The sequence below is a fragment of the Xiphophorus couchianus genome, chromosome 8 (genome assembly GCF_001444195.1).
Source record: "Xiphophorus couchianus chromosome 8, X_couchianus-1.0, whole genome shotgun sequence".
In the NCBI taxonomy this organism is placed as follows: Eukaryota; Metazoa; Chordata; class Actinopteri; order Cyprinodontiformes; family Poeciliidae; genus Xiphophorus; species Xiphophorus couchianus.
Window position 1 is genome coordinate 10,635,959 of NC_040235.1, and position 23,741 is coordinate 10,659,699.

The 23,741-nt window shown below is 36.0% G+C and overlaps 3 protein-coding genes across 4 annotated transcripts; 1 reads left to right on the forward strand and 2 right to left on the reverse strand.

Moving 5' to 3' along the window:
• Positions 1-8,811: 8,811 nt before the first annotated feature.
• On the reverse strand, positions 8,812-12,732 carry arpc3 (actin related protein 2/3 complex, subunit 3). Its single transcript, XM_028026476.1, has 7 exons — positions 12,587-12,732; positions 12,124-12,223; positions 11,714-11,790; positions 10,637-10,705; positions 10,296-10,422; positions 9,983-10,077; positions 8,812-9,034 (listed from the first exon to the last, which is right to left on the reverse strand). The coding sequence occupies exons 1-7, from the start codon at positions 12,590-12,592 to the stop codon at positions 8,972-8,974; spliced, it is 537 nt and encodes a 178-aa protein (XP_027882277.1). The 5' UTR covers positions 12,593-12,732; the 3' UTR covers positions 8,812-8,971.
• Positions 12,733-12,825: 93 nt separating this feature from the next.
• gpn3 (GPN-loop GTPase 3) lies at positions 12,826-15,962 on the reverse strand. The gene is made up of 8 exons (XM_028024578.1): positions 15,780-15,962; positions 15,522-15,630; positions 15,213-15,380; positions 14,448-14,572; positions 14,222-14,337; positions 13,967-14,063; positions 13,758-13,886; positions 12,826-13,179 (listed from the first exon to the last, which is right to left on the reverse strand). Exons 1-8 carry the CDS (start codon positions 15,825-15,827, stop codon positions 13,114-13,116), a joined length of 858 nt encoding a protein of 285 aa, XP_027880379.1. The 5' UTR covers positions 15,828-15,962; the 3' UTR covers positions 12,826-13,113.
• A 273-nt stretch (positions 15,963-16,235) lies between these two features.
• Positions 16,236-22,433, forward strand: rnf170 (ring finger protein 170). 2 transcript variants are annotated; one of them, XM_028026241.1, is made up of 7 exons: positions 16,236-16,423; positions 17,493-17,648; positions 17,960-18,035; positions 18,449-18,563; positions 18,737-18,810; positions 19,158-19,289; positions 20,155-22,433. In XM_028026241.1, the coding sequence occupies exons 2-7, from the start codon at positions 17,509-17,511 to the stop codon at positions 20,422-20,424; spliced, it is 807 nt and encodes a 268-aa protein (XP_027882042.1). In that variant the 5' UTR covers positions 16,236-16,423; positions 17,493-17,508; the 3' UTR covers positions 20,425-22,433. The 2 variants fall into 2 exon arrangements, with proteins under 2 accessions (XP_027882042.1, XP_027882043.1); XM_028026242.1 differs by lacking the exon at positions 17,493-17,648.
• The last annotated feature ends 1,308 nt before the right edge of the window (positions 22,434-23,741 follow it).

Here is a 23,741-nt window from a genome sequence, read left to right on the forward strand (position 1 = left end):
GACACTGACTCGTTCCGCTAGTGGTAATTCATCTATGCCCACAGCTAACTTAGACCTTAATTATCAAGGTAAAAAAGTTCCGGGTAAACAATGTTATAGTTAATAGTTTCTCTACAGCAAGTTAAAGAGAAAATTGCTGTTGGTGGGGGACAATTATTCAAGAGTTGTTAGGTGTGTGGGTATATTTGAGCCTGTAAATAAAAGTTTGACTCATTTGGATTTCCAGTTCTTCATTAAGAATATGTATACATAGCTTTGTATGTTGCATAATCATTCCATTCTGGAAAAAGTAGGTTGAAATAAATCACTAAAACAATAAAATTAATATTATGTGCCCATGATAAGTATATATAAATATCTGTCTCTATTGTAGTGCTTTCAGAAATACTTCAACCAAAAACTAAAAGCCATGTAGTTGTACGGTATAATTTGTAGATTTACCCAATGATGCAACCCTAAAGGATTTATGATTATTCTACGGGTACCTTAAAGTGGATTGCAGATTTTATGGGAATTATTTTGCCTATTCAAGATTTTAAAAAAGAAAAAACAGATGGAGGCAAGAGTATAATTTCTGACCCTTTGAGGCTTTGTTCCATTAATTACTCTACTTAGTTTTCTAAATAAAGGTGTATGAAATTCGATAACCACCCATAGGCATGGGGAAAGAAAATACCAGCTCTCTGAATGGTTGTGACCCTTTCCGAACAGTTGTGTTCTCAAGAGGATTTATCAATTCCACCTACTCTCTCTGTTGCAGTAGTAATAACCTTTTTGCTAATTGCTTCATTACCATGACAGTGACTTTCCACCAACACAGGATTTACTGCACCTTAGAGACTCCAGTCACTGTGGGATTTTTTTCTTACAGTACAATAATCTGAGCTGCTCTATAAGCATTTATTAATTAACTGAAAAGGTTACAGTTAGTATTCAAAGATGCTTCTTACTAAACCTAATTCAGCTTGGGCCTACATAAAAGCCATGAGAACTTTCCACCCTTTTTTTAACCAAGATTATGCTTATGTCCCAATGCTTATGAGAACAGAACTGGCTAAGACCAGAATCATATATGAGAGATTACATTTTTAATGTGTGCTCACATAAGGATTGCATGTCAAGGAGTGAACCCATGAAAGCACAGGAGAAATGCAAGCTCAACTCAAAAATCCCCACAGTATGATTCTGTCACCACCATGTTTCACTGGGGGACTGTATAATGTGCAATGTACATTTAGCATTTTGTATATGGAAAAAAAAGTTTAAACTTTGCTGTTCTGACTAGAGCACCTTTTTCATGTTTGTTGTGTTACCATGGCTTATGGCAAACTAAGAGTTCTTTCTTTAACAATGTCTTTACTTTCATGCTCAAAGGTCAGATTTGTGGAGTTGTCCTGTCAACATGCTCTCCCACCAGAGCTGCAGATCTTTGAAAATCTTCCAGGTTAGGGTGGCCATGTCTCTGTAAGTCTGCACTGAAAACTGCTTCATGAGATTTTATATTCCAACCCCAAAATAAACTTCTCTACAATTTTAACTCTGGCCTATCTGCTCTCTTCCTTGGTCTTCATGATGTTGTTCATTTACTAATGTTGTCTACAAAACATTTGTGGCCTATTTGTATTTATACCTAGATTAAATTACACACAGAAGGACTTTTATATCTAGATATGTGTCTCCTGTTGGTGACTACTTGTCTTTAATTTTATTTGGAGATGGAAAAGTAAAGGAGGCTTACCCCATATCCTTCTCTATATTTACAGTAAATAACTGCCATACTTGATATTGGTCTGTCAAATTACATTTAAATGAGATACACTGAAGTTTGTGATTATAAAGTTACACAATCCAAAGGGTTGAAGGTATAAATACTTTTACAAGACATTGTATGAAGTTAAATGTGCAATATGTGATAAGCATGCATCTTTTTGTACTTTAGAGGGATCTATGCAATGTATAACTCATAAAACCAATGAAGAAGGAGACTTCACAAAAAATGGCACCATAATTCAATATGGGAACCTTTTTGAACAAAACTTGTTTTGCAGCAGGTAAGTAATATTTTAGATTTAACAAGAGTATCCCTGCAAGGCTGAGTCTTTCAGAAGAAATGACGAGTGATGCACAACTCTGTGAAGACTGCATGGACCAAGAGTTTTGAGAATTTTCTGGAACCATATTGCCATCTGTGTAGAGAAGCACTTAAATCAACATGTGCTGGTCCATCTGGACTATTTTCTTAAGCAGATATGCCTACGGCTCAACTTGTAGTTAGCTGAAATCCCTTTCAACATTCAAAGATGCAGCGCTACCTGCGGAGTTCAGAGAGTCAGACGCTCCGCGAGCGTCATGAAAAAAAAAAAGTCTTCAGATGTTTTTAACTAGCAAGGTGAAAAAGAGTCCAGAGACGACGAAAGACTGGGACCAAAAACAGATGAATATCTGATATCAAAGCACAGAAAAGTTCCTGACCAAAATGTTGAAAGTGCTTGTGTGTCCTTTTTGTCTGAGGCTTCTCTCTCTGAAATGATTTATCATCAAAAAAAGGAGACATGAAAGAAAAATATTTCATCAAATCCAATTACTTTTGTTTTTGTCATCAAACTTTTTGACATTTAATCTAACAATTGCCCTCAGGCTTCTACAAGTACACTCTGCCACATTGTAAGTTGTGGGCACTTCCAAAGACCTGCTACAAAAGATCTTAAACTAAACAGAAATGGTCTCATTCACTTTGTATCTATTGCATTCTTCACTGTGGTTTTTCCCTCAGACATGTCTAATCAATGCTACATATTACCCTCTATTAGCCACTGGCCTGGGCTCTCTATCTCTCTCCAGATGGCTTTGCTGCAGTGCTTGATCACTTGTACAGACAAAAACTCATGCAGGGTTTTATTATATTAATACGCTGCATCATAAGCTAATGATACAGCATTTAATAGCATCATTAGTTCACACAAATGAGCCCAGCATACATACACAGCAAGTGTACTTCCTGTCTCATGTGAGAGGTAAGGGTATTACTCAAAGCTAAGGCTACAGTTCCCAAAAGCCCCATTACATTCAGTTATAAATTAAATGGTGCAGTATTTGCCTCCCCTGGAGCCAGAGCTTGTGTGTTTGTCTTTCTTTACTCGAACCTTGTAAAAGATAAGTGCGATGACAGGGACTTTTTAATCTGCATTTTGCTTACAGCATCATCTGTTGTGACAATTTGTTAAAGTTTCTTCCTTTGCACAATTTACAGTTTGATGCAAACAGTGGAGTGCCAAACACACAAAAGAAAAATTCAAAATGGGACACTAAAAACTTACTTGAGGCAACAAAGATGATTTTTTTAAAACGTAAAGTGACACAGGAGAGTTTAAATTATGACCAGACTATTTTTGCAAAATGTTGATATAGACCTTCAACCATGGGTAAAAATGGTCGACTAAAATTCATCAGGTTTTATTCATCAGGCATAAAATCTGATGAATAAGATGAAGTTAATAATTGCATTAATTATTAACTTTAAACTGTATACAAATTAATTCATTGTCATAAATTTACTTAAGAGAAGTAGCTGTCCACATGAAAAAGACTGAAATTAAAGTTGGCTGTTTCTCAACAGCCCAGAAATAAAAATACAATATAATTGCCACACATATAGAAAACAAAGATAGTCTTAGCAATGACCTCCCCTTCTGTCAGAATGTATCTTAAGACACTTACCATTTATAGTACCTTACTACTTCTGCTTCTAAAACCGTAAAATACAAAGAAAGGTTTTGCCTTTGCCTTGTACTGTTACTATTTTAAAGTAACAATATAAACAGTTAGCATAGATCAGATCCAAACATCCTGCACATATCAGAATCTTCTCTGCATCTGGGTCCAACATCTGGGACTACTACAACAAGTTGTGATAGTCCCTACAATTCATGCAGGGACGATCTCACAACTATGCACCTCTTTTCATTTATCATCAATCAATTCTGACACTTGAACACTTTCTACATTGATTTTGGACAAAAGAACCAAATTAATAAATGGAGACAAATCCAGCAAAACATGTACTGAAAATGGATTTTATATCAAATCAAAACACCAATAGTATATTAACAGAACCTCACTTCAAAAAATCTGGACTATTCCTTTAAATCGAGCTGTCTCTCCCTTCAAGTGGCTGTTTGAAACTGAAAACGTAGACAAGAGCCAAAGGACAATAAGAGCCAGGGCTAGATAATGATGACTCCAGAACTGAGAACTGCAGGCTACAGCCTATGCATGTTCTTTATGTACATGTGTGTTGTCTCCCAAATCACTAAACATGCATTTTAGGTTATTTTGTAGCTCCCAATTAACTTTTAACTTTAGAGATTTTGTGCATGAATACTTGTCTCTGTAATGCACTAGTGACCTGTAAAGTTCTATCCCCTGACTGCAGCATAAGCTACAGAAAAGTAGACATAATTACCTGGTATAAATAATAAGCGAGCCAAAGTATTGACTGGATTTAAATTGCCAGCTTGGCCAAACATCTGCACACTAAGGTAACGCTTGTGATGCGTGAACAAAACAGCCAATCATCCAGTGGAAGCAGGATTCCTTGTTCCACCTGAACAAACATCACATATGACAATCAAGCAGAGGGATTTTTACAAATCAAACTTTTTTTTTTACCTAGATAAATACTGAAGTTGTCCTTTGGGATGTGAGACTGCAGTGAAGATGACAGCAGCATAACTCCGTGTAGCAGAAAATGTCTCCCTTAGAGGCTCGTTGATTGAAATCTTCATCAGTCTAGACTTTAGTGAGGAGAATTCAGCGTTCTTATAATGTCCAAAAACCTGCCATTTAAGTGAAATTATAGAAACCTAGATAGGTTAAATTGGATATTTTGGGGTATTTAAATAATGACCCATTAAGTTTACAGTCATATTCAATACATTAGATAGTTTCTGCATCATCAGAAAGCCTTTTAACTTTTAAATTGGTATCAAGCATACTTTTCATTAAACCCACATTTCTGTATTATAAAAGATTTTTTTATTGGTCTGATGTAATATCCTAATTTTTTCGCTTGCAGTTTTCATTAACTGCAAGTGGAAAATCATCATAATTAACAGAAATAAAGGCTGGAAAACACCAGTCTGTGTGCTTAATCTATATAATGCGTTTCACTTAGTGATAAAGTTCCTGAAATAAATGGACTGTAAACATTGTGGGCATAAGGAAAGATAGTTTTGATCCAGCAAATGTTTTACACAGAAGAACTCACCTTTTTTAAATCACCCACCAAAGTCATTTAAATTAGTATGGACATGGCAAAGGGAAGATGAATTGAAGTGCTGCAAAATGTCAAGGGAAACACAATTCTTTATTTTAAAACCATTAAATGTATTCCCAGGTTCATGCAGACCCATCGAATGGACAGCTGCAATGTTTACGATCATGCGCGGCATAGTAAATGTTTACAGGCTAAAGAGTTTAAACACATATAGGAGACAGTAAACTCTAAAGGGACACATATATAAAATATATCAAACAATAATGTGCGAAATGTGCATTGAATCACAATTGAAGCCTTGCTACCAAGTACATAGGAGGAATGTAGGACATCACATTTACAATGTGTTGCTGTAAGAGAAAATGGCTTGAGAAGGTTGCTGATTCTGAATACTAATGTTGCAACAAAAGCTTTTCTTAGGACCTTGAATAATGCAGAAAATGATTAAGTGGCACTGTGAAAAGTCAACATATAAAAACCAGATATGAAAACTGAGGAAAGCAGGAATGCAGATTTTGATGTTAGTACAGTGATTGCTGATTCTTGAGCAGTGTCTCACCAGGATAGAAGGTACAGTCCTATTAATATTTTTCTGATTATTCTTTTTGTCACTTAAATGCTTCAGTTGATCACACCACTTTCAATTCAAAGCCACTTTTCATTCAAAAATGTTAGAAAAAAAAATTAAAATTAGGATTTTATTTATTAAGAACCTTAGTTTGCATGTTAATATAATTTCCCCTAAGTTTAGCTGCTTGTGCCACCCTTGCTGGTAATAATTGCTGTCAGTTATTGATGATGACAACCTATAAGTCTCTTATTTTGCTGAAGAATTTTAATGCGCAAGTCACAAGTAAGATAGTGAGAAACAGAGAGAAGTCTGGAAGCTCTACATTTCCTGTGTGAGAAATAACATTTTGTTTCTTAACCAGCTTACTTTAAGCAGCCTCTAAGCATTGTCTGCTAGTGGGTCAAAAAGAGCAAAAAAATGGAGGAATGCCCAAGTGTCATATAGGCCATCATTTTTTGTTCAATGTAGTTGTTGCCGGGGAAAAACAAATGAAGCCTAGGTGACAGAATCTATACCTTTATTATCTGTGCAGAATCTTGGGTAATTAGAATAAACATAGCACATTAGAGACAACACAATTTCGACAGATGTTGCTTAACCCACCTTGCAGCGAAGGTTAACTTTGCCACTTTTAAATTAGTAGGGAGTTTTCACAGACACCTGCCGGCAAAGCCTCTAACTTTTTAAGTCAACTCATTTTGAGTTTAAAGCACATTTTCTCCAGAGGCAATTCTTCATGGTCCTATAGGATTATATTTATGAAAGAAGTCTGGCACCTAGATGTACCAGACAGTTTAACACAATACATCAGCATTAATGTGACCTGCTAAGTAATTTGCTTTTCATTCAAGTCCTAGGAGCACAGAACACTCTGTGAAAGTAATTGTATAAGAATGTCTGAAAGTATCCTATAGTACAATGTTGTGACAAAAGTAAGCCAGATTTCTCATGTTTTTTTGTTTGTTTGTTTTAAAGATAGTCAGAAGAAATACAAAAATCAGTTTTTAACTTACTGAGAAATCAACTATTCCAACCATTTTGAACAACTGTGAAAAAGCAGCTGCTCTATTAGGCTATCTTAAGGTCATGGCACAGCATCTCTGTTGGATTTAAGTCAGGACTTTGGATGGAGATGTTCAACTCGGCCCAACAACAATTCTGCAAGTTTTGGGTATGTCCCTACACCTGAATCAAACTGACTTATTAACAGGCCTATGTAAATCCAAATGACCAGTGATGAGGGAATTTAATTCAAGTGTGCTGGAGGAGAGATGCATCATCCATCCATCCATTTTCTGTACACCTCCTTGTCGGGAGGGGTGCTGGTGCCTATCTTTAGCGAGACATTTTGGGAGAGGCAGGGTACACCCTAGACAGGTGCGCCAGTCTGTCGCGGAGCAACACAGAGACAGACAGGACAAACAACCATACACACAAACTCACACCTAAGGAGAATTTAGAGAACCCAATTACCCTGACAGTCATGTTTTTGGACTGTGGGAGGAAGCCGGAGTCCAAAAACTTATATTATTCATGTACAATAACTTATATTATGCTTATTATAAGTAAGTATAATATATTTATACAACTTATGATGTAAGTTATTATACAACTTACATCATAAGTTGTATAATAGTAGCTCCTGAGGACTAAACTTGGACACCCCTGTGCTAATTAACATACAAGAGAATATGTTTTACATGCGGCTTAATGTTAAGGTCAACTTATTTTGCTTTTAGAACTTACAATATGCAGAGTTAAAAATGTAGACCTCTTATATATATATATATATATAAAAACAACATTCTAAAGAGTTTGCTTTAAAATACACCTGCATTTGTCTACTATTTAAAAAATTATGTGGGATGCCCAAATCAAGTGCTAGAGAGCTACAATCCAACAGTTGAGTCTTACTAGGCCTCTGCAAAGCTGACTGACATGCTGGTGAGGGAATTCAGCAATTTGATTCAGGTGTGTTGGAGAAGTGATGCAGGAATGTTAACAGAGGAGCTCTTGAGGCCTGAATTTAGGCACCTTCAATCATTGTAGCATTGTGACGAGGTTGCCTTTTTAAGTATTCCTTCATAAAGAAAAGCTTAAATATTACTAATAAGATGTTAATGGCCATTTTAACTTAGATATATTTCAGATAAACTGAAGCAGCTGTCTTGGTGATCAATAAAATTGAAGAAAAATGTGTGTAAGCTTCACCACATTTTAACACACCAGGACAGTGGCTGCATAGCCAGAAGCAGTTTCCATGCTACTGCAGTGCAGGTGAAAAAAAAATCCTTTGATAAAATTTGTCCTTTCTTAACTGGCATCAAAGAGTGTGTCAAATCCAGCCATCCTGTGGAATTTATGTCATGCCCTCTTTTATGCCAGCAGGCAGAAATATTATGTTTATATTCTCATCTTGTATCAACTTGGTAAGGACAAGCGTGACTATAGAAAGTGAGACAAGAGCTGACTACCAATGACTACACCATAATGCTGGTCTGGTAGCCCTGTCAGAGTAATATGTACAAATCTTCCAATACATATATATATATATATATAAATATATATATATATGCTAGATGCATATAAACTAGTCATATTCTTGACTGGGAATATATTTCTTTAACCTATGTCTGGTATGTATTAGTTACTGTATATCATAAGTTGAGAATTTGCAGGAATCAGGATACCTCTGATAAGAGAATACATATTGGATAAAGAGTCTAATATACAGGTACGAGCAATTTTTTGTGAATAGATTGATGTATTTTAACAACTACACTTATTTTCAGTTACAGTAATATTAAAATTAGATGGGAAATATATGCAACATACAAAGAACCGATTCTGTTTTTCCAATTTGCCTTCAAATGTTTTCAAAGACATGATATGATACTAGGATACCTAGGAAGCTTATTTTTTGTCAAGTATAAAAATGTGTAAGAACAAAACAAAAAAAAAAACATTACCAATCTCTCAAACGTCTTTATTGTATTACACACCAGCCCAATATGATCAACATCCAGACAAGTGAACATATAATTTTATTTTTTTAAGTCAAACAGTATAAAATTTCAACAGAAAATCAAAACTTGCTTTATTGCAGTCTCTGTGTCCCTATTGGTTCACTGTCCAGGAGCAGAGAGACTTTTGTTCATGAACTGCTTCTTCACAAAGCAGAGCCACCACTAAAAAAAACAAAAACACAAACACAGATTAGGACAAACACTGGCATTCTTAAATTGTACTATTTTATTGATGGGCTAAAAGTCTACACAGTCTTTCAATTGAAATAGGAAACAAAGAGCTGTTTAACATGGTTACGTAAAGGACTCAATGTATGGACAAAGCTGGCAAAATGATTTTATTGTACCAATTTTAATTAACATCAAAACTGCATTGCAGACTTCAAACAGTGCTGTTTAACATAAAAAATGATCTATATGAATTTGGTATCCTCTCAAGTATTTCAGTAACACAAAATTCCAAAGTACAAAATTTGAGTTCTCATGATATAAAGCTCTTTACTTTTATTACAGAAAGAAAACAACAGTATATATTTAAAATCAAAAGGGAAGTATATTGGTTTGTAAGCAGGAAAACAGCAGCATTTAAAATATCTGCTTTAGTCATTTTATCTTATGACATCATAAATTTAGAGCCAGAATAACCAGCCTCTCCTGTCTACTTTGTCTAATTTCAGGGCTGACCTGCAGAAAGTGACCACATTCTAGCCTATGCTGAAAGTTTAGTCACACAAGAAACTGCAGGACACCAAAACACAGAGAGCCTGCCTAGCTTTTCAAATTGCAGCCCCGCTGGAAAAAAGCTAATCCATGTCTACTCTTTTTTTTGGTCTTTGGCCCATCTTATTTTGGGTGTTTTTTTTTCCTACCTGAGTCCATCTCTGCTAATAATGTATTATATGAGCTGAACAACTAGCCTCTCATTTAGTGAAAAATCAGAAAAAAAATGTTAATGAAAAGTCAAAAGAAGCACTAAAACACCTTTCTTTGGCATCTGGAGAATTTAAATATTTTCACAGCCACTGCAGCAACAGACTGAATCATATATTTAATAAGGTAAACTTTGACACCAGAAAGAAAATTCTAATAAATCAAAAGTATGAGACTTACCTTGCTGGGTTTGTCTGTTTGCGGGTCAAACACACGATCACATAGCCTTAAACCGGTCTCCTGGCGAAGCTGCTGCAGGTACGCCCTCATTGTCTCTGAGACGGAAGAATTCATTAATTTATTGTGTTCAAAACCATTATTTGCAGTGCCAACTTAAATTTTTGTGTTATTGTTTAGACTGTTACACAGGAACTTTTAAACTAATCAAGGTGTATGCTCCCTGCCTTTAAACAGCAGCAGAACATCTCCACCAGTGTTAAAACCTCAACACAAACAAGCTTACGCTTGTCACAATATTAAAGCTCTCTCTCACCGTCCTCCTGCTTGTTTCCGGGCTTGGCATACATAGCATTAAGAGGGAAGCCAGGTTCTCCAGGAATGGGAAAGTTTGTGATACCCAGAGTGTACATCTCCTTTTCTCCTTGGCTCCTAGAGCTGCACTGCAAGATTTATACACAATCCCAAATCATCAATTTTAAGGTGTCCAAATTCATTTAAATCACACTCCTTAAAGTGTGCAAGAACATAAAAAAAATACAAAGGCTTGTCATATTCTGTTCAAGACACAACTACTTTAATGGAAACATTAAGTGCTACTATATATTTAAAACATCAAGCTCCAAGAACTGGTCATGCTGCACAATAAAAATTTACCTTCTGTAGCTTCTTTAGGCATTCAGAGATGTAGAGTGTAACATAGATCAGTGTCCTGTCAGCCTCATTCTGAAAAACAAGTTTATATAACTTAATTATTATTAAAAACTAATGATGTAGAGCTGCACAATATAATGTATCGCAATAGCAGTGTGTGTGCAATACTGCAATTGCAAGGAAGAGCTTGGATGCAGGTTTTAATATCACCTGAAACTTTTCTTGCCAAAAATATATTTGCTCAGTAGGAAGGATTTGCATCTCCTTTTTACAAGCATTCAACATAGATCCTGCCAACTGAGATGCTCCAGCTTAAGCATCTCAGTTGGCATGTGGTGATGGACAATAAAAAGTGAGAATAAATGCATTATCACCACAATATTTAAGGGCTGCATGAGTTTTATTTTCTATCTCATGCAGCCCAACAATTTTCCATGCTGTATGCACCGCACAGAAAAATGTTAAACACAGAAAAAGAGTTAAACCCTCAGAGGCAAAAGTCAGACTGTTGTACACTAAATTGCAAGACAACAGCCTCTTAGTTTGGTTTTGTAAAAGAGTTAAATCCTCAAAAATAAAACATTTTCTTACATGTAGATTGTAGAATAATAAAACTAGAAGGACCAGTGCATGAATCTGTAATATAAAGTAAGCTATTCTGGTGACAAATGTTTCTACTTCACGATTCCAATGAATATAACTACTCAAGGGTGACAAGCACGACAGAAAAGGTTCAATGATGATGCATGCCTTTAAAAATCCAAAGCAACTCCTACAGGACTGTGTTGTTAAAAAGGTACGAGATAAAGCAAGCCAGGGCATGCGGAGAAACATGAAATACTCAGCTGCTGCAAGACAAAGATAACCGAGGCACAAGCTGTGTGAGTCACTATTGAGCTCTATTTGGTTACAATTTCCAAAATGATCTTAAGTGTTTTTGGGATATAAAGCTCTTTGTCTGTGTCTTTTAAAGTCCATAACCTCATTGTATAGTTTTAGGAAAACAGAGAGTTAATCAACAATATTACAGTGTCAAGAGTGCATAAAGGTTCATAATTAAACTTTGTTGTGATTTCTTACCTTGATTTCATAATTCTTAAAGAAAACATTGGCCTTGAAGTAGTAGATTGCTTCATCTATGATGTCAGAATCTATGCCTGGAATAATAAAAACAAATGTTTTCATTAGACATATTATCCCATTTCTTATACAAATCTTTGTTTTAGTACTGATCACTATTGAATCACTAGAAAATGACTCAATTACGTATACAGACGTCACAACTGTACAATTATGAGACGTATAAATCAAAATGCAGAAGTTACAGGGAAAGGTGCCACTTTAGTTTGCATTCTTCAGACCATATAAGGAAGTGAAGCTCAGTCATGAATCAGGAACTCAATGCATGCAACAACAACGCACAACTCTGCAGAACGCCTAAGACTGTGTGGATACGTTTTTAAAAAAAACAAGGATGAAGGAACCCTCACCGTCTCCTCTTGCTGGTCCCTTGAACTGTGTTTTGACTGGAAGCAGGGCCATGTTTCCCACCAGCCTGGTTTCAGGGACCATCAAGCTTGAGTGATAAGCCTGAAGAAGAAAAAAAAAAAGAGAAGCCCTGTCATTTTTGTCGAGTACGTTTGTTAATTTATAGTCCCCTGTTATAAGCGCGGCTTTTCATCGATGGCAATAAACGTTGTATATACGTGTATATAAAATGCTAAACTTATTAAAAACAGTACAATGACAGAGATGAATTTGTGTACTGTCGCGGGTCAGCCACTAGCAGCTATGAAGCGAATGCTAAAGTAGCTAGCGTACTGTGCTAGATTTGTCTCGAGAGCTAATGTTAAAAGGAGATTCAACATATAGTTGCGTATTTCTAGAGAGTCTTGGCTCCTAACAGTGAACTGAAAGCTTATATTTGTCGTTTATCGCACAGGATATACTCACCGGCATATTGAATGAAATATAAATCCAACTGCTCAGCAGGAAAAACGCACAGGCACCCCCGAAGCCTCTGCTTCCGCTTGTTCCACCCTTCAGCTTTACAGGAAGTGGCCACGTGTCGTGTTGCGTTGCAGCCACGTGGTGGCGCGCACAAGCTCTTTTTTCCCCCCACATGAACACGTATTCATGTCTATGTCTCTCCCCCCCCACACACGCACATTAAAAAACACGGGCAAGTTGTCTGTGTGGTGTATGAAATATTTTATTTTAAAAATATATATTTTCTTTTTAAAGCTATAATAAATCAACCAACCAAAAGTCAAAGATATACATGTGTACATCACTTTAAAATAACAGAACATGAAACTGAGGTTCCTTTAAATTGTATAAGTTATTTAAAAGAAGAAAAAAAATACTTTCATGCAAGTCCAGTCAGTTTTTTCAAATATTCATGCAATGAATATCCAGCATTAAAGTTGAACTTCATTCATGGCAAGTCATCTTTCCACTTCAGGGGAGTGAAGTTGTCCTCAGCTGCTGACTTTGTCTTGAAAGATCTCGTCATAATTTAGGTTGGACTGCTCTTCGTCAACTTCCTGTCAATAGGGAAAGCATAAAAGTCATGATTATATATAAACACACACACAATGCCTTGCATAATTATTCGTACAACCTTGACTTTTTTCACATTTTATTGCATTGCTACCATAAACTTAAATGTAATTTAATCGACTTTTTGTTTTTAAGTATGGTAACTGTAAACCTGCATGTCCACATGAGCTGACAGTTAACCAAGCACCACTCCTTTCAGAGAACCAGCTAAAATGTATTCGGTAACACTAAGAGCCCCAATTTGAACTGTCTAGCCTAAATGCAAAATACCATGTTGGAAGGGAAGATGGATGAAGCTAAATACAGGGCAAACCTTTAAGAAAACGCAACACTTGAAAGTTTCAGAACCATGCATTCTTTTTTCGTTCCAAATTAATATACTACTTTGCCTTGGTCTACTGCCTTTGGACACAAATGTTAAAAGCTCAAAGGCTGTGAATTCTATATTGTTCTGGAGCAGACATCACTGCACAGTGACACTGATCCAAAGTTCTATTGCAAGGAACTGTGTAATAATTATTCAGTTTCAGTAAGCATCCAATGTTTTGTTTTGTCATTTTACCTTAGGCTCCTTAACCTCCAGGTCCTCTCCATACTGTATGGAGAAGTCAATGTGCTGCAGAACTATGTTTATCCCCTCCTCATCTGTACGGTCAAAAGGCAGGAATCTTACCATGCTGTAGTCATCTATCTGGAGACATAAACAATCTTAGTTTTCTGAATATAAACTACAAGAATCGCATTAAACACCAAAACTAGGACTCTACTTACCAAACCACAAATTGCTTTAGTAAGCTTTTTGAACTTCTTGCTTCTGAAAGTGTCAGAGTTATCTTCCATCATGGAGTACATGTCTGGATCCAAGTACCTTGTAAATATATAACAAAATATTTTAAAACTCAGTATGAAGAGAAGGATCAGCAAGGTTCATAACAAAGCAGATAATGTACTGTCGTAAATCTGATAAATAAAATGCAGCCTCATTGAAGTTGGCAAGCATTCAGTGTTTAATTCTTACTAACTTACTTTTCAATTTCCTTCTTAGCTTTTGGAGCAAGCAGGTCCATTTTTGTCATGACATTTACTTGAGGAATTTCTAATGACACCATTGCACTGAGGGCCGCCATAACTCCAGAGATGAACTTCAGTGCAAGACAACAGAAACATCAGTGCATATTGAAAGTAAGGTTGGTTCATTTTAAAATTGCTTCAGCAAAAAAAAAACAAGAAAAAAGAACACAGAGGAAGTTACCTTAAAAGACTCGACCATAAACTGTGAATCAACCAAAAAGACCCCGCAAACCCGAAACTCCCACTGCTGGAGCTGTTCCACCAGTTGCCTCATCACAGGGAGGTGTGTGTAAAGTTCAATCTGACCTGGTAAAGTGTGAGAAGAGTTGCATCAGTCATGCATAGCTGACACTTTTCCATAAATAACAGCTAAGGTGGATCTAAGAACTGCACAGACTCTTATTAAAATGGCATATTTTCAGTATATACACGTGACCAAGTTCAATAGCTGGTAAACGTTTTCCAACGTACACATATCCTGTAAAAATTCTAATGAAACAGAAATAAATCTAAAATTTCAGTAAAAAAGTTTCCACCACCATGTTTTATTGTACTTTTGTTCTAAGCGTACTTTTGAAATGGCTTAATGGTTCAAGCTAGGCCTGACCAGAACATAACATATTCTCCTACAGGTTTTGGGCAGATTTAAGAGAGACTTTAATAGTTTCTTTGGAAGAAAAGGATTGAGTCTTGCAGCTCTATTGCTGATATATAGAGAATATAAAACATTAGTTACTCCTACAACATAAAAAGTACTTGCAAGAAATTCAAGCAGCTAGTTCAGTGTCGCTGCTTTCCTTGTCAGTTTCCATCTTTTCTTCCCATTTCACATGAACATTGATTTTAAAAACACTGTGCTTTGAGATTAAATTAGTTATTTAAATAAACTCTAACCTAATAAAGTCTCCACATTCATTAAAACTTGAATCCAACGCAGAACATTTACCTGGGCAATCAAACAATATGTAGTCATCTTCTACGTGGCCCAGGCTTTCCTCCAGCCAGTCAAAGTTGTTGGCAAAGTACTCCATACAGAAGACCAGGCCTCCATTAGGGCCAAATCTCAGAGAGTTATCCTCCATTACGTCATCCACCTGAATGAGTTCACGGATGTCTGAGAAAACAGAAACAGAACATAGCTTACAACGAGGTGCGTTAAATATATTATGGCACTAACATTTTCCTAGTTTAATTTAATTCATATTTCCTTGGTAATGTGTATTCCTGTTAGACATCCATCCAAAGTAAAACTTACCTGCCATAACAGGGTAATTAAAATACTCTGCAGCAGGGTCCAGGTTCACCACGTGAACTGAGCGGTTTAACGACTCTGCGTGCTGAACCATGGTGGAGCAGTAGGTACTCTGAAATAACAATAATAATTTGAAAAAACTGTATTACAAAGACTAACACATTTTACTTTTGTGTAGAAGACAGGAAAGCCTCACGCCGCATCACAGCATGTTAGCCGAACAACATAGCACAACCTCTCACTACAGACCAGGAAAGTTACCTTGCCGCTTCCAGCTGGGCCCATAACTAACTGTGCATAACGAGGCATTTTCTACCTCTGGAGAAGTCCGCTCAAGAGAAGTTCACCTTTTCGTATAATCCACGATAGCTTACTACAGTTTGGACACCGCTGTATTTGTGTGACTACTTCTTCGTTCGAGGACACCACGCTCTATGCACCGCTATTGCCACCTAGTGCTTAAATTGTGAATTATCATTCTTTGATAAAGAAGCGTATTTCAAGGTTCAGTTTTAATGTTATGTTTAACTGGGTAATAATAACTCCATAAAAAATGATCATGTTATTAAGTATATATTTATAAGGCAGGATTAAGGTTGCACTGAGCTTGCGATCCGCCATAATAGAAAAGAAGAAGATTGCATTGACATTCCATCGGTGATCTGTCGTGAAACGACAGCTCTCACTCCAGCACACTAGGCGGCGGTAATACATTCCAATAATAAGAATCTAACAAAGAGAATGAGGAAGCAGAGTGAGCTGCTATCAGCTGTCCATGCAAAGATATGTGATATGGTCACTTGGCTAACTTACTAAAATACATAATAAAATGCCTGGACAGGGCGAATGGACTTGACAGGTTACGGTTGCAGAGGGATATTCGGGTAAAAGTAGGCTTCTTATTGGTAAGTACCGTCTCGGTGTAAGTTCAGCTTGTAATTTATATTTTAACGTTTTGAGTTATGTTGCTTAAGTAAAACTTTGTAGTTATTTGACTCTTTCACAGCTACTGTGTAGAGATGCTTAGATAGTTTAAAAAATAACAACCTAATTTTCTCATTCCTTGGCGTTTAAACTCCTCTGAGCTTATGAAAACAAAACGTTCAAGGCTTACCAAGCATCTTTACTACTCTCAAGCGTTACATGGCTTTTTGCTAACGAGCCAACCCCAGTACACTTATTTTAGTTTCGAAAAATATAATGTCGGCCTTGGTGTTCAGTGAGCCTGTCAATGACGCAACCATTAAAATACTTCTTAACAATCTAGCCCCCATTTTGTTTTGACATGACACTCGGTATGCGATTAAAGTGTTGTTCGTTCCTGGAATTACACTAAAACACAGATGTCAAACTCGAGTCCTCAAGGGCCGCTGTCCTGCAACTTTCAGATGTGCATCTGCTGCACCACACCTGAATAGAATAATTAGGTCATTAAGGCTCTGGAGAACTTATCTACCCAAGGAGGAGGTAATTAAGTCATTTCATTCAAGTGTTTTGTACCTGTGGCACATCTAAAAACTGCAGGACAGACTGGAATTTGACACCCCTGGTAAAAAGTATTGTCGTTATATTGCGACAATACCTTTAGGGTTAACTCTGCTTATAATGTAAGCCACCCTTCCAGTTCGTCCTTTCGATTTTTTTTAATAAAATGTATGCATTGCAACAAGAATTCATTAAAATGTTAAGTTTGATACAGAGGTGGCTAAATGTTTTATGAAGCCATGAGCGCAACTTAATTTGGGGCCCCACCCTTAGTTAAATCCAGCAGCTGCTGGGGGACCACTCACCTACATTTCCTTTTGTATTTTCATACTTAACTTTTGCTTTCTGCATCTTACATTCTAGTTGTTCTGAAAATGTAATTTTTCTGCTTGTTACAAATGTGATATGATTCCTTGATCTAAATAAAAGTGTCAAAAGAAAACCGTGAAGACGGTAACCTACACTTTCCTCTCGTGTTCATTGTTGCAGGCTATGAGTGTGGATAATGGAGGATGGTCAAGGTGGGGACTTGGACTACCTGATCCAAGATGAGGACACCATCATTGAGGGTGTTAGCAACCAGGTTTTGTTTGTAGTGGTTGTCAGTTTCACCTTCCTTGCAGGCATCTTTACTTTGCTCTGCAGGTAAACCACTAAGTCAGGCTGGTTAATTTAAATTTTTTTGAGAAAATTGTTAAAAAAATAACAAGTGCACAATAAGTGGTCACAGAAGTATAATTTTTAATATAAAAATCCAGCTAGGTATTTCTTTCTTACCGATTTATATCTCATAGAGTTCTGTGAAACCAGCACATGCGTATATATTACAAACCAGTTGTCAACAAAACAATCCCAGTTGCAGTCTCCTCATGCAGTCAGAGAAGTCACCTTTAATCTTCCTGTGATCTTGTTTGAAACCTGTGTTAGTAAAAAAAACTTCCTTTTGTCCTTTACAGACAGGAAGAGCAGAATATCCATCCTGAAAATCAGGAGCACGTTCGAGCTGTCCGACAGCAGCTTCAAACTGAGCAGGTAAGGAGGAAAACGAGCCTTACATGTTTCTAACTAAACATTTGCAACTGGAAATGTAGGAAATATGAAAAAGGAAAAAGACTACTTTGAAATCAGTTTGATTTCTTTCCAATAATTTTAACATGTCATAAAACTAAAATTTGATTTGAATATATTGTGCAATAAAAGTACTTCCCATGTTTTCACTTTTTTTTTGTTTGTTTTTTACATAAATTTAGTTTTTGTATTTATTCTTGATGATTTTGCCAGGGAAGATTAGCTCTATATAAATCTTATTTGGGTGAGGAAAAACCTAATAAATTATTTTTAGGTATAGCTTTGTTGAAATGCCATGATTACTATCATTTCAATTACATCTATATATTTGTATAAAGTACAAATGACTGAGTCATTTCTATTTTTCTTCTCCTCAGGATGAAAATCCGCAGGCAGAGGCTAGACAGCAGTATTACACAGACATGTCTTGCCCTGTGTGTTTACAACAGGCTGTGCTGCCTGTGGAGACCAACTGTGGACACCTTTTCTGTGGTAATTATGTGGACTGTTTTACAAATTCATGTATTTCTGGCATGGTTAGTGTAGTAAGAAACTGAAGAAACGATGAATTGGTACAATCATTAATGTCAATTTTTTTTTCCTTCACATTTATACAACATTGGTGTTCTCAATATTGCTGTTTTATGTGTTGTTTTTTTGCATAGGCTCCTGCCTTATAGCTTATTGGAGGTACGGCACCTGGCTGGGTGTGATCAACTGCCCAATCTGCAGACAAATGGTGATTGATGCACTGCCATACGATTACCTTATAGCAATCATGGCATTGTGATGTTTTAATGCCTTTAAAGTTTGTGGGGAAAAGCAAATCTTGTGGGTTTTATAATTAAAAGAGGTGCAGTGGTTGCTTCTTATGAAGACTTAAGCGTTGCCTGATCTGCACAATTCTTTTGAGTTTGTCTGAAAAGCTTGAATACCATTGTGAAAATAAACTACTAATTATAAAAGATCTGTTACACTTGATCAACAGTTTGTTTAATTTCAGTGATTCTTAGAAATGTTTTGTGAGATTGTGTTTTTGGATTATGTTGTTTGTCTTAGACATGTATTTTGTTTGTGTTTTTCTAGGTAACACTTCTGTTCCCATTATTTCATGAGCACGCTGCTCCTCAGAGGGTTCAGGATGGCGAGGCCGAACCTCAGCTTATATTACGAGACATCAACGATTACAACCGAAGATTTTCTGGTCAGCCAAGATCTGTGAGTCTTTTTTTTCCTTATACAGGTTGCATTGGAGATCTTTAAAGATTTTTTAAATTATATCACAATTGAAATATTGAAATATCATTCTCATATTACCTTTCCTCAAAATATTTTATTTGTATTTCCCGTATGAAGAAAAACATGTAAAGAATATACTAATATATATAGTACATAGCCCTGGAATTTAGAGTAGCATACAGTGTCTGTCATATTCAGTTGTGTAAACTTAAGGAAATCTATTCTTTTTTGGAGTAGCATAATTTCAATTGAAATTTTTATTTAAAAAAATTCACCTTTTACTTTGACTGTATGTATTTATTTTATTCTTCATTAAGAAGACAAACCCAACACTATAATAGACAACTTTAAGATACAACTTTAATAACTTTATAAAGCCTAAGTTAATGTCAGTTGGCATATTGGTGTAAGCCAGTATAATAGTTGCATTTATTCTAACATCAACTTTTTAGCTAATGTTAGCTATGATCTTACACGTTAGATCAGTGAGCAGCATGTTCTGCAACATTTTTTTAAACTGATTATCTGAGGTTTTAGCATCGACTTAAAGTTGTTATCCGTTTTAGGCAGACAGTTTTGCTGTGTAAGATTTTCTGACTGTTTTACTTTGTTCTGCTGCTTCTGCTTATTTCAGCAACTGTTCTGCATTTGACTTCAAGTAGTTTTGATGTTTTCATCAGTGACATTCAGTTTATATCATTCACACTTCATTTTTGCAGGAAATGCATATTTTCTACTTTTAGAGCTGTTTTTGTTTTAGCTGCAGTGGATGCCGGTGAATGTGGCCTGAGTTTACAAGACGCCTTTTCATAATATTGTATCTTGTCTGTTTTCCTCCTGTCAGCTTATGGACAGGCTGCGGGACGTCCCCACCCTGCTCCGTCATGCCTTCAGGGAGATGTTTTCTGTGGGCGGACTCTTCTGGATGTTCCGGATTCGAATTCTTCTCTGTCTCGTCGGTGCCATCACCTACCTGGCCTCGCCACTCGACATTCTCCCGGAAGCTCTTTTCGGCCTTCTGGGCTTCATGGACGACTTCTTTGTGATCCTCCTCCTGTTTGTGTACATCTCTATCATGTACAGAGAAGTGGTTACGCAGAGGCTTAATGGCTAGGCCCACAAACAGATATAGGAATAAAAGAGAGATGATTATCAGAGAAGAGTTTGTTAAAAAATATTGAGTTTTCTCAGAGGGCTTCACTTTAATTAAATGGACCATGAGCATCTGACTGGGCAGAGGTTAGCAAAACATTGTGAACATCAGCTTTTGCTACAAAAGTTCCCATTGAAATTTACTAGGTGAAGGATTTCAGGCAAACAAGTTACGATCAAATGAACATGTATGAACAATGTACTGCTTCAAGATTTACCCATTTTTAAAAAGAAATCTATTAAGTAATGTGAATATCAACATAATATGGTCAACTGTGCCATACAACGACGTCTTGAAAGTCTTGCATTTATGGGTTAATATGTAATGATTCCATCTGAATTTTCACTTCAAAAAACAAGTGTTGAATGGTAAAAGAGTTTCTGTTTGAGCTTGTTGTCATTATAATGACGTGTAACTATGCATATTTTATGATAACTTTTAAAGCACAGCTTGTTAAACCGGTTGGAAAAATTCTCTGAATAATTTTTTTAAGCAGCAGTTTAAATTCAGTAATCAAAACCTGCTTCCTGCATGCATAGGGGGAATGCTTAACACCGTCTTACATAAACATTTTTAACAAGCCATTCTGAAAATAATCCTGGACAATTTTGAATGTAAATCACCAAAAAATGAATGTGAAGTCATTTCTGTTAAGTTTACTTTAACATTCTGTTGTGAAAAGTAAATCTGGTTTGAGCTATGGAATGACATGGTCAATTCTTCAAAAGTTTGTGTACTTTTGCATTCAGTATACTGTTGGTATTGGCATGTACAATGCAGATATATTTTTTTTTTGTTTGTAAATAGTTTTATCAGTGGTATAGGTGTATTTTCTTCAGAGAGTGAAATGAAAGGCGCCATGTCTGTGTGCTACTGAAGAGCACTGGCTTGCACTGTCTCAGTTTAAATCCACACAGACCAACTATTTTGTTTTCAAAAGTCACTTTAATTGCCACTTCTTGCAAAAGATCTTAAAATCCTATTTTATTACAATATGATGAATATTAAAAAAAAAATCTGAACTTTCAATTCAAGCACATATACTGAGTAGGAAAAAAGATGTATTTCAAGAATGAATTGCTTTTAAAAAAATCTCTGGTGTAACGATCAATATTTTGCACCTTCCCTTACCTGTCAATACATTTACTCCTATTAAACTCATAATATTTCACAATGTTGGAGCATCTCCAAATATTAACTAGAATCTGGGGTCCTGTTTTATGCCCCCATCAGCTTTTCCATATGTTTAAGGTCTGTGGAATGACAAGGCTGTGGACGGAGGCTGATATCTGCTTACTGAATTCTGGATGGATTTTTGCATCACCTTGTTGAAAAAAGCTCAGAATGACAGATCCTTCACTGTAATTATTTTTGATTGCATCATTTTCAAACAACAAATGTGCACAGACAATATTATAGAGTTTTAGTCTTGACTTAAATGTTGCCTGTTGCAGCTGTTCACTAGCATTAAGCCTTGGATCATTTTTTTCTTCCTTTTTACCTCACTGTTCATGGTGTCAAAATGAATATGTGTCCTCATCCTGCATAGAGGCCAGTGGATCAGAGGTGTAGAGGGTACAGATAATTGAGGGACTGGATAATTAAAAAAAAAAATCTTAATTTTCAACCAGACAGAAAATGCCCTCCAAATATCAAAGGCTACGTTTTTCACTTTGCGCGTGAGACTATACTACTACAATAAAAGATTTAGTCTATTCACAAACTCCTTCCACATGCCAATACATGCATTGCATTTGTATCTTAATCTGATGCTATTATTTCTACAAAGTCGGTTTTTCTAACATTGCTTAACTGTAACTCATTTTACCTGTGTTTCCACTTGGAAGAAAAACGCTTCTATAACAAGTTATGAGAAAGTCAGCTGCTGTGTAAATGTCAAGTTCTGTTTACAATTGTGGCATTAACTTTAAATCTTTTTCAATCCAATAAATATGTTGCACATGCCAAAATGTGGCAAACCTTTTTTTTTAATTGACTGGCAGCTCATCTACTTTGTCTCAGTGGTGTTTCAGCAACTTCCACCTCCGTTTCAACACCAAGAACAAAGCCGCTTATTATTAAGTATTATCACGCCTAATTTTCTAGACCTCAGAACTGGTTGGGAGAGAAACTCATATGGGGAAACACCTCTGAGGAATCAGTTCTCGCCCTGAAATTTCACATAAGTGATTAAAAAATGCTGGATGTCAGATTTTCTGTCAAATGTGCATTCAGTCTTAACTGAAATATACATAAATCTGTATTTTTCAAGGTATCTTGATAAACTTTATAAACTTTTACATTCATAAAAGTAAAAGTTTGATGAACTTTGCACAGCAACTACACAATGTCAAAATTAAGATTTATCCACCACAGCAAAGTCTGTAAGTTATTTTAAATTAATGCAGTGGCCTTCTGTCATGTATTTCACAATTACTTTATAGCCATGGTGCTTGTCATAGCAATGGAATGATTATATTGGTGTGTCAATGCTCATCATGACAAATCAGTGTGAGTTTCGTTATGGGCCTAGATGGGAGAAGCAGCAGTGGCTGTTTACCAAGCTTGTTGTCCCCCACAGATCAGATTAAACGGCTTGATCAAAGCATTAATTGGTTTGAAGGCAATTTCTAAAAAGAAAGAAGTAACTCTTCTACGTTTTATCACATTGGAACAACAAACAAAATAGAATTGTGAAGGAAAATGCAAACAAAATTGTTTGTGTACTGCTACTGGAAACTGCTTTTCTTAGTGATTAATACATTTTTTTATCTAGTCTAAACCTATGGAATTGCATAGACCATTTTCTAGAGTTAGAACTTTTACAGTTGAAGTCAAGAACTAAATCCTTAGTAAGACTTGAAAATGGATCTTAATTTTCTTCATCTGAGCTGATTAAACTAGCGGTAAAAGGAGGAGCTGCAAAGTACTGACTCAGAAGAGCTGGATACAAATGCAGCCCTTCCACTCCTTTATATCGTTTAAATAAAGTAGTTTTAATTTTATAACCACTCTTGAAAAACTAAGCTTTTTTTCCACTTGACAATTATTCATAACTTCGAGGTGTTTTAAACTCCGATAACAAACTGTACGAAAACAAAATCTCTATGGATGTTAATTGTTTTAGAAACACCATATTGCCCTACAATCTACTGTATGTGTAGGGTATAATTTCAGTAATATTTTACATCTGAAAAGTAAAAATAAGCGAAACATGAATTTTATAAAACAAATGCTCCTATTATTGGTAATGATTTTGTTTGCTAAACAATCTGTCT

Coding starts and splice junctions, on each gene's coding strand:
- arpc3 (XM_028026476.1), bottom strand. Junction 10,078..10,295: donor CGGAAACAAGCAGGAGGACG/GTGAGAGAGAGC, acceptor CTTCCGTCTCAG/AGACAATGAGGGCGTACCTG. Junction 9,035..9,982: donor AAACAGACAAACCCAGCAAG/GTAAGTCTCATA, acceptor TGTTTTTTTTAG/TGGTGGCTCTGCTTTGTGAA.
- gpn3 (XM_028024578.1), bottom strand. CDS start 15,827: ATGCCTCGTTATGCACAGTTAGTTATGGGCCCAGCTGGAAGCGGCAAG. Junction 14,573..15,212: donor CATATTGTTTGATTGCCCAG/GTAAATGTTCTG, acceptor ACACTTTACCAG/GTCAGATTGAACTTTACACA. Junction 14,064..14,221: donor GCTAAGAAGGAAATTGAAAA/GTAAGTTAGTAA, acceptor TATATTTACAAG/GTACTTGGATCCAGACATGT.
- rnf170 (XM_028026241.1), top strand. CDS start 17,509: ATGGAGGATGGTCAAGGTGGGGACTTGGACTACCTGATCCAAGATGAG. Junction 18,564..18,736: donor CTGTGGACACCTTTTCTGTG/GTAATTATGTGG, acceptor TTTTTTGCATAG/GCTCCTGCCTTATAGCTTAT. Junction 19,290..20,154: donor TTTCTGGTCAGCCAAGATCT/GTGAGTCTTTTT, acceptor TCCTCCTGTCAG/CTTATGGACAGGCTGCGGGA.